This window comes from Cervus elaphus, chromosome 1 (genome assembly GCF_910594005.1).
Source record: "Cervus elaphus chromosome 1, mCerEla1.1, whole genome shotgun sequence".
Lineage (NCBI taxonomy): Eukaryota > Metazoa > Chordata > Mammalia > Artiodactyla > Cervidae > Cervus > Cervus elaphus.
In genome coordinates, this window is record NC_057815.1 from 91020652 (window position 1) to 91031133 (window position 10482).

The window sequence follows — 10482 nt, forward strand, 5'->3', positions numbered from 1 at the left end:
TTAACTTTTCATTTTGGAATAATTTTAGATTAATAGAAAAGTTGCCAAGATAATATAGTTTCTGTCTAGTCCTCGGTTATTTTCCCCTAATAATTATCATCTAACATTACTAGTAGCACTTTTGTCAAAACTGTGGAATGAATGTTGCTATATTACTCTTAAAGAAGCACAAGATTTTATTCATGTTTCACTAACTTTTCCACTTCTATCACTTTTCTGTTCTAGGGGTCAATCCAGGACAACACAGCACATTTAAGTACCTTTTAAATGATTTCTAATCATAAAGCTTGTGATCATAAACTCTGAGGACCCTGCCCTCTCCATTGCCTAACAGTATTAACAGTAATTTTGGAAATTCCTTTTATATTAAAAAAAGAGCAGTTTGATTTGTTCATGTTTGATGAGCATTTTGATTCTAAAATAGAATTTCTCTTAGAAACTTCACAGATTAGGGACATACAGAGCCTAAGAACTACTTGTTAGATTAATACAGAGCCTTGCTTTTTCTCTCCACTGTTTGCATTATTTGATGTTCTTTGTTCAATGACACTACCTGAAAAAGAAGTGGGCTCCTGAGGATCTGGGCTTCCTAGGTGACGCTAAAGGTGAGGAACCTGCCTGCCAGTCCAGGAGACAGAAGAGATGCAGGTTTGATCTCTGGGTCGGGAAGATCTCCGGAGAAGGGTGCAGCAATCCATTCCAATATTCTTGCCTGGAGAATCCCATGGACAAGAGGGGCCTGGCGGGCTACGGCCCATAAGGTCACAAAGAGTTGGGCACAGCTGAAGCAACTTAGCATCCACACACGCACACGTGAGGGTCTGAAGACTATACAATTATATTCAGGAGCTATTAAAGACTTAAAAGTGTTGCACATTTACATGATACCATATCTTCACTGTGGCAACCAATAAAAATATTTTATATTTGTGAACATGTAAAAGGATGAGTGAAGACATTTGTAAGCCTAGATCATGGGAAAGCAGACATTAGGAGTAAAAGCACTGTCATTTCTGCTCTGTGTCAAAGGCTCTGGGAGCTTGTTCTCACTGATGGCAATTTTCTCCAGTGCATCTAACTGCATTCATGGTTTTATCAATATCAGTATTGCCTTATCTGATTCTTCTAAGAACCTTATCAATAGGTGTTGCTAAAATACCCAGTTACAGAGAATCTGAACTCTAGAGAATTTTAAGTAACTGTTCTCATCACATAATATAACTTAGTACAAGAGCTTGAATTTGAACCTAGGTCTCTGTGACTCTGGAACTGATGTCTTTATTTCATTTCATTGGCTCCACATATATTAACAGTCTCTACTTTTTAATATATAGTCATTCACTGATCCAATGATCTTACAAGGTTGGTTTCATGTTCTCGTTTACTTGATGACACAGCTGAATATGGAGTTCAGAGCACAGGGGCTGCTTAGGAATGTCTGGTATCCTGGAAACAATTTGTTTTAAAGTAAGTAAAAGACATATTGCATGTATATCTGCATATGTGCTAGTTTTATTCATATTTTCAATCATTTTTGTTAGCTGTCAGTGTCATTCATAAAAATCAACTCATTTTTAATTCTTTCAGAAAGCCCAATTATTATTTTACTTCCCTATTTAACAAGCATAGATCGTATGTATATGTACACACACACACATACTCACTTGCCCCTTGACTGATGAACCTCTCATATGTACAAGGAAGGACACAATCAGGCTTCCCTGGTGGTTTAGTGGTAAAGAATCTGCCTGCCAATGCAGGAGACATGGGTTTGATCCCTGCAACAGGAAGATCCACTGGAGAAGGAAATGACAACCCACTCCAGGGTTCTTGTCTGGGAAATCACATGGACAAAAGAGCCAGGCAGGCTACAGTCCCTGGGGTCACAAAGAGTCAGACACAACTGAGCGACTAAACAACAACAAAGGACACAGTCATTCTTCAAACGTGTCCTGCTATAAGAAATGAAGCCAAAAGTTGGCCTTTCTGTGGGTAAGCTGTCTGGCTTTTTAAGAGGGAGAAGAGTCACTAAAATCAGTAAGGGCATTTTATCATAAGCAGCAATTTCACATTTTCCAATTGGACCCTCATTATAATTGTATGAAATGAGTAGGGAGGTTATATGTGAATCTCCCTACATTACAGTAAGTCATATACATTTGAAACAGATACACACTGGTGAGTATTACTTGGTCTGATTGGACCACATTGAATAAATACTTAGCAATCAATTAATAAAGCCTCAGGCTCTGGCTATAGCCAGCATGCTGTTTCTAATCCTTACCTATGTGGTTATTGTCAATTTGTATCTGTAAATAATTGGACCATTACCTTCTGATTCTACATCATTGGCTCTGTGTCCTTCATTAAGAAGCATCAGTCAAACTTTAACACAGAAATCAGAAGGTTATAATCTCTACAGTGAATGGAGACTCTAGAGAAGCCCTTCCTGCTCTGAAGCTCTTGATAGGAAAAAAACAAAAACAAAAACAAAAAACTTCTTCTTTCCCTGTAGTCAGTCACTTCCATGCTGGAGTCAGAGGTTCTGGGTTAAGATACAGAGCCAGCATCTGTTATTTCTTTAATTCTATCTCTTTAAGCATGGGCTTCCTACCAGTAAAATTGGGTAATAAGATCTAACGTGGAGTGTTTCTTAGCCACTTAACTCTGAACAACTGCTTCCTTACATTATTTAGCTTAGTCATCATAGCAGTACACATTAGTAGGTATTACTTATTTTTGTCAGCTTCTATTCTTGTTTTTAAATAATGAGTAAAGAGAAAACCAACTTAACACATGGATATTTATTATGTCTTAGTCTTTAGCAAGATGTGTTCCCAATGATCATTCTCTTTTTAAAACAATGAATTAGTTGATTTTAAACTCTCAATTCTGTTTAGAATTTTAAATAAATAAGTAAGGGAATAGCCATGATCCAAGCACCTCTTCAGTTTTGTCTTATTTCTCCTTCTATCTGTAGATGAGGAAGTCACCTAATCATGGACAGCTTGCAACACCCCCCCTGCCCCCCGCTTCTCACATCCATGCACATGGCAATCATGACCAATAAACTGCAATTTTCCTTTCCTCAGATCATGGGTGTGGCTTCAGAACTCATCTCACAATTCACTCCAGGAAACCACTACTATTAACATATGACCAGAGCTGGCAGTTGAGATAACAACTATTTCTTATCCCCACAGGTGGATCCCCATCCTTCTCCTACGTTGAAGCTCTATCTTAAAATATTTAATAATTTATCTGTACTTCAATTCTTCCTGGTATCCCCCTGGCACCTTCAACAAATTTCTAGCTTTGTGTTCTCAATGATAAAACAAGCACAAGAACATAAGTTAATTTTTCACGTGGAAGCACCAATTTGTTGATGACTGAGGACCCCTCAAACTGGTCTGAGACACATTTGTCTTTTTTCTTTCTGTAGATTCTACATGCTCACTGTGGTAGCTTTCACCTTTTCACTGGAAATTATGCAAAACCAAAGCTTTGTGACTGAATTTGTCCTCCTGGGGCTCTCACAGAATCCAACCATGCAGAAAATAATATTTGTTGTATTTTTGTTCATTTACACTGCAACTGTCGGGGGCAACTTGCTAATGGTGGTGACCATCAGTAGCAGCCCAGCACTCCGGGTCTCCCCCATGTACTTCTTCCTGGCTTTTCTGTCCTTCCTGGATGCGTGCTTCTCCTCCGTCATTGCCCCAAAGATGATTGTGGACTCTCTCCTTTGGAGGAAAACCATTTCTTTCAAAGGCTGCATGATCCAGATCTTTGCTGAGCACTTCTTTGCTGGGGTGGAGGTGATTGTCCTCAGCGCCATGGCCTATGACCTCTATGTGGCCATCTGCAAGCCTTTGCACTATTCTTCTATCATGAACCATAGGCTCTGCGTCCTTCTGATGGCGGTAGCCTGGACAGGGGGCTTCCTGCATTCCATGATACAGATTCTTTCCACTTCCCAGCTGCCCTTTTGTGGCCCCCATGTCATCAATCACTTCATGTGTGACTTGTACCCACTGCTGGAGCTTGCCTGCACTGACACTCACATCTTTGGGCTTTTGGTAGTTACCAACAGTGGGTTTTTCTGCATCTTAATCTTCTCCTTGTTGCTTGTCTCCTATGTGGTCATCCTGCTGTCTCTGAGAACCCAGAGCTCTGAAGGGCAGCAGAAAGCCCTCTCCACCTGTGGATCTCACATTGCTGTTGTTGTTTTGTTCTTTATCCCATGCATATTTATGTATGTACGACCTCCATATTCTTTCTCCTTTGACAAAATGGTAGCCATATTTTATACCATCCTAACTTCCTTGTTCAATCCTATGATTTACACTTTCAGGAACAAAGAAGTGAAAAGTGCCATGAGGAAAGTGTGGAATAGGGTAATGGTGGTTTCTAATGAAAAATAAAACATTTAAAGTTGAATAAAAAATTCAAATTTTCTGATCAAATCAGACAAAAATTTTATATGGATGAGCATTGTTTGACAGGGAGTAAAGTAATGTAATATTATAAAAAAATAGCATAAGTTCCAGGAAATAATTTAGTTTTTGTTCTTAGATCACGTATGGACTCTGATTTGGCAATTCAATATCCTCAAATGAAAATTAAGAAGACTTGAATTTTATGCTTACTTAAAATCTAAAAGTCAAAAAAGAATGAAAAAAATTACTCTCACTTCTTGCTACTAATCTGATATCTTGGAAAATATTTCTGGAGGGAAGACAAAATTGTCTTAGAGATTAGGTTTATACATATATAACTATATATGTATACCAATGAACTTTTTGCCCAGATTAATGTATCCAGATCACTGCTGTGCAACTGAAAATAACAAAATATTACAAATCAACTCTATTTAAAAAAATAAACAATAGAAAGAAAAACATAAACATATTAATATTTCAAATTTGGCAAAGAACTGTAATTATTGCTGATATTAGCCCTTTGATATTGATGATAACTATAATTAACACTTTGAAAGTGAAAGTGAAGTCGCTCAGTTGTGTCTAACTGTTTTGTGACCCCATGGACTGTAGCCTACCAGGCTCTTCTGTCCATGGAATTTTCTAGGTAAGGGTACTGGAATGGGTTGCCATTTCCTTCTCCAGGGGATCTTTTCAACCCAGGGGTCAAACCCAGCTCTCCCTCATTGCAGGCAGATGCTTTACCATCTAAGCCACCAGAGAAACCAATTCAAACTTTCATATAACACGAATAAGAGTAGTTAACCACACATATTTCAGAGTGTAGGAAGAGCTTACTCCAATTAAGTTTCCAAGAACCGAATTAAGGAATTCACTCCATTTTCAGGGCACCCTCTCTGCTCCACTGCAGACCTTGCTGTTCTGTCTAACCCAGTGTTTCCAGGAAGGAGCTGTGTGAATTATGGCTACATGAAGTGTTCCCTTCTCCATAAACTCTTTACATCCCATCATCACTTGTGATAGAAGGCAATGATAAATTTCAGTGAAGTATAGTTTATGTGTTTTATTCAAACATCACATAATTCACCTTCTAAGTAAATGAGAGTTGAAGATATGAAAAATACACTCTGTTGGAAGTCATCTGTTTGGTTGTAAGAAAAGAGGTAAGTTTCTCCATCTGTCTGAAATATTTTCTTCTGTGCTGTGCTTAGCCTCTCAGTCATGTCTGACTCTTGGTGACCCCATGGACTGGGGACCACCAGGATCCTCTGACCATGGGATTCTCCAGGCAAGAGTATTGGAGTGGGTTGCCATACCCTCCTCCAGGAGTTCTTCCCAACCCAGGTACTGAACCTAGGTCTCCTGCATTGCAGCCGGATTCTTTACCATCTGAGCCCTAAACACTGATCTCTTGGAATCTATACTCAGTGTATCTTCTAACAAATGATAGAGCTCCTGGGGAGTGTTTCTACCAATGAAGAAGATGGTGGTTCGGGCTTCCTAGGCCTTCCCTGGTCTCAGCACATAGCTGAACTACCTCTCAATGGCATCTCTGCTCACAGAGGCTGCAACACACTGAATCAAGGCCAGCTTGGCAGAAGTTTCTATCTTGGGGAGCACCTGGCTCAAAGTTTATGGCCAGGGCTGAGGTTTCTGGGACAGAGTATGAATTTGGGCTTCACTTTCTACACACCTGGGTTTTCAAGATCCTTGACAATCCTTGCTATGACACACAGCAACAATCTCTCTTTAACTGGGGTAAGTGAAGGCGTGGTTTTTCAGGAAGAAAGAAGCTGAACTGTGGGATGAAAGTTCAGATTAAACGACTTTCTCTAAGATGTCTGCTCTCCTCCTCACTCCATGTCTCTCTATATCCCATCCCCGACTCTTTCCCTGGTACCTGCTCACTCCTCTCTCCTGTTCTGACTACATGAGCCTGCTTCTTTCCTCCTCTTCACTATTATCCAGTTAGATCTTTATTTTCTTTTGCTTTGATATCAGCCTCAGCATGCAGTTTAATGAACTTGGTTTTGGAGCCAGGACAGAAATTTAAGATATCAATTGTCATCCTTCTCTCATTACTCATGATTTCTCTTTTCTAAGATGCTATCTACATGATGATTAGGACTTGATATTTTATATGACATGTAGGGTGAACGCTGAAAGAGAGGCTACCTAGTAACATCCCTTTCTAGTTCTAGCCTAACTGCCTTAATTAAAACACTCTGTATCACAGGTCATGCTTTGTAAATAGAAATGGATGAATCACATGGCCAGTTACCTTGCAAAAAAAAAAAAAAAGTGTAGGTCAAATGAAATAACACAAGCAAAAACTTGTTTGAAAGACAAGATATATATATATGGAACATAGGAGATAGAGGCAGATGTTTATTTACTATAGGAAGAATGGAAGAATTTTGGTACCAAATATATTTGAATTAGTTAACATTTGAGTAGGTAAAAGGAAAATTTAAGGATCAAGGAAGTAAAAAGACCTTCTGTTACCATGATGCCCTCCTAAATCAAAGAGGCAGGGTAATCCAGAGAAGTTTGGAGATAATGGTTGAATTCAATAATAAAGTCCTCAGGTAGTATTGGTTTGACCTAATGGATACATCTTGTCAAAGATGCTTTCCTGTTTTTATGTCTCCAAATCTTCTCTTTGCTTACTTAAAATAAAATAGAATTACTTGAACTGGATTTCATGGTTGTCTGTTACCTACCCAAAATTTATCTCTTAAAACTTTTGGATTTAGTGAGAGTGTAGTTTTTAATGAAGGGGGCATCTGTTTTTCCTGAAGTAATGCATGTTCCCTTTCTAAAAGTATTTAGTCACTCTTCTATCCTAACTGCTCCTCTTTTCATAGCAAAGGGCTCCCTCTTTTTTGTTTTTATCCCCTGCTGGAAACCTAATGTATTAAAATTAAATAATCATTGATTTATTTTCTTTTTTTAATAATCATCAGAGAAAATTGAAACACCCAATCAGAGTTTGCAATTATTGTGATATTTCTAATTTCTCACAGTGAACTAATATTATTTTAGCTCAACTGCAAGGAAAACCTAATTGTATTTAGATGTGTAACTTTACTAGAGTTAAACAGTTTGACTTACTGATATTAATATATTTATCTTACTTAGGAAAACCCTTTATAAACTTTTCGAATATTTAGTTTTCAGAGAACGTTGTTGGAAATTGCAGCTTAATTCAATTAAAGCCATAATTTCACTTATTCCCCATGTTTAAACCTTTAACGACCAATCAATTTATTTTCCAGTATCTTTCTAACATGGAGTTAAAATTCACTTGGTTTTATCACAGAGTTTTGTGTAGTTTTCAATGATTGAGAATCTTACATAGAGAAATGGCATCCCTCCAATGTCATTGTGAGGAGGTGGAGGACATCTTTTCATGCCCTGTAAATTGACTCCAGATATGATGAGTAGGTTCTCAGTACACATTTGATGACTGACTTGATGGTGTTATTGAATCACTAAAGAACTGATGATTAATCAGAAAGAGGAAGTGTACATCAAAATTCATGTTAAAATTTGTTTCATTTGACATTAAATTTTAAAGGCATGATTGACTAAAATGGAAACAGGAGTATAAAATTGATAGAGTTTATTGCATAATGTTGAAAAAAAGAGCTCAAAACTTAAAGATATAAAAAAAATTAGACAAAGCATACAAAATTCAAAGCAAATGAAATAGAAGAAATTAAAATATACAAAAATGTTATACTGTATTGCTAATCAAAATATATATTTCATAATGTTAATTATGTTAACTAAGCAAATATAATAGTGCCTCAAGTTAAATTTTTATTTATAATTTGTGTCATATTGTTATAGTTTTAGAAACAATGGAAAATGATCTAATTTGTATATAAAATATTTCACACATACATTTGTGTGTATATACATACATATATATCTGAAAACCCAGCAGAATGTGTAAGGAACTAACTTTTACTTCTGTTTTACGGGCTCCCCTGGTGTCTCAGATGGTAAAGAATCTGCCTGCAATGCAAGAGACCTGGGTTTGATCCCTGGGTCGGAAAGATACCCTGGAGAAGGGAGTGGCAGCCCACTCCAGTATTCTTGCCTGGAGAATCCCATGGACAAAGGAACCTGGTGGGGTTCATGGGGTCACAAAGAGTCTGGCAGGACTAGTGACTAACACTACATGAGATTGGTTAAGTACGAATTTTTGAAGGTCCCTTTTCTCACCCTGTAATACACTGAAAGCTCCAGAAAGTTTATTATGCAGATGTATCCATACAGTAATTAATTTTCTAATAAATATTAAATCAACCAAATTGAAAGATTATTTGAGAACAGTGTCAATAATTATGGGCTTCCCTGGTGGCTCAGTGGTAGAATATGCTTGCAATGCAGGAGATGTGGGCTCGATTCCTGGGTCAGAAAGATCCCCTGGAGAAGGAAATGGCCACCCATTCCAGTATTCTTACCTGGAAAATCCCATAGACAGAGGTGCCTGGTGGGCTACAGTCCATGTGATTATAAGAGTTGGACATTGACTTAAAATAGTGATATTTATATTATGAATCTCCTGGGCATATATTTGATGAAACTATTAAAATAAGCACAAGCTATATGAGAAGAGTTTATTAAAAATATTTTAATTAAGATGAAAATTTGGAAAAACGAAGAATAAATGGTAGAATTTATATTTCAAGATTTGTAAGATTTTGATATGTTAATTTTGGGCCCGCCTGGTGGCTCAGCTGGTAAAGAATCTGTCTGCAATGAAGGAGGCCTGCCTGGGCTGATGTCTGGGTTGGGAAGATGCCCTGGAGGAAGGAATGGTAACACAGGCCAGTATTCTTGCCTGGAGAACACTGTGGACAGAGGAGCCTAGTGGAGTCCACGGTGCCACAAAGAGTCAAGCATGACTGAGTGACTGACACCATGTTTGTTTATAACTGCTAAGTAGATAATTACACTACAAATACAGCTTAACTACATAGCAAAGGCTTTTAAATTAAAACAGGAAAATCAGAAAATATAATAACATGATTGAAATTATATAGATATATGCATATAAGGAAAAGTAAAGGAGAGCAAGGAGATGTATTTTTATGTTGAATTTCTGAAATACATTTTTAAACTTACATTAAAGTGATAAAAATGGAAAGAATGCAATCTTCTAGATGACAGTGGTAGGAGAATCAGATATGAAGGAGGATAGTACACAGGTTACAGAAAAATAGGAAGTGAAATAACAGGTTGGAGCCACAGAATTTGAAATTTATTAGCATGCATCTAATGTATGTAATGGTTTATATCAAATTATAGCAATTTCAAAATTGTTGCTAGCCTAAATGATTTGTTCAAATATCTCATGTACCCTAACCAGCAATGAAGGTAAAGTTATAGCTGCAATGAACCTAAAGATGGAAAAATAAGTTTTTTTCTTAAGTATAACCCAACAGAGATACTGAAGAGATCAGGAACAATGGGTACAAGCTGTTGTTCAAATAAACAAATGTATTCACTCAGGAGAGAATCTCCAAATGTATTATTTCTAAATTATATAAGGATATTATTATCAGTAATTGATGTGCATATATGTTATATGCACATATATGTATCATATGCATATGCTTAATAATGTATCTGTTAGAGTCTCTATCGTATAAAGAAAGAGCCTCAAGACATTAAAATGATTTTATCAAGATCATAAAGCAAATTCACTAGTTCTCAGACCATGGCAGAGTGCCCTCAATCACTTGAGGGCTTTTTCCCCCACAAAAAAATCTTGGCAACCAATAAGAAGACCTTGAATCAATGCCAATGTTTAAAGCATGTCAACATTAGAAAAAAAAAAATCCTGAGTGGGTATAGTCTATGAAAACTTTGAGAAACACTAAATTATACGTTTGATGAAATTAGAACTCTAAAAGTTGCAATTCTGGATGCAAATAAACTGCCATTGCCAAGTCATCATTTCTCCAACTCTTTTTTTGCAGATGAACCACTTTTCAGCTGTGTCTGTTCTATGTTCACCATAACC

The 10482-nt window shown here is 37.1% G+C and overlaps 1 protein-coding gene across 1 annotated transcript; it reads left to right on the forward strand.

The window, feature by feature from the left end:
- The first annotated feature begins 3485 nt into the window (after positions 1–3485).
- Positions 3486–4424, forward strand: LOC122709440 (olfactory receptor 4C15-like). Its single transcript, XM_043926842.1, has one exon. It carries the CDS (start codon positions 3489–3491, stop codon positions 4422–4424), a length of 936 nt encoding a protein of 311 aa, XP_043782777.1. The 5' UTR covers positions 3486–3488.
- Positions 4425–10482: the final 6058 nt, after the last annotated feature.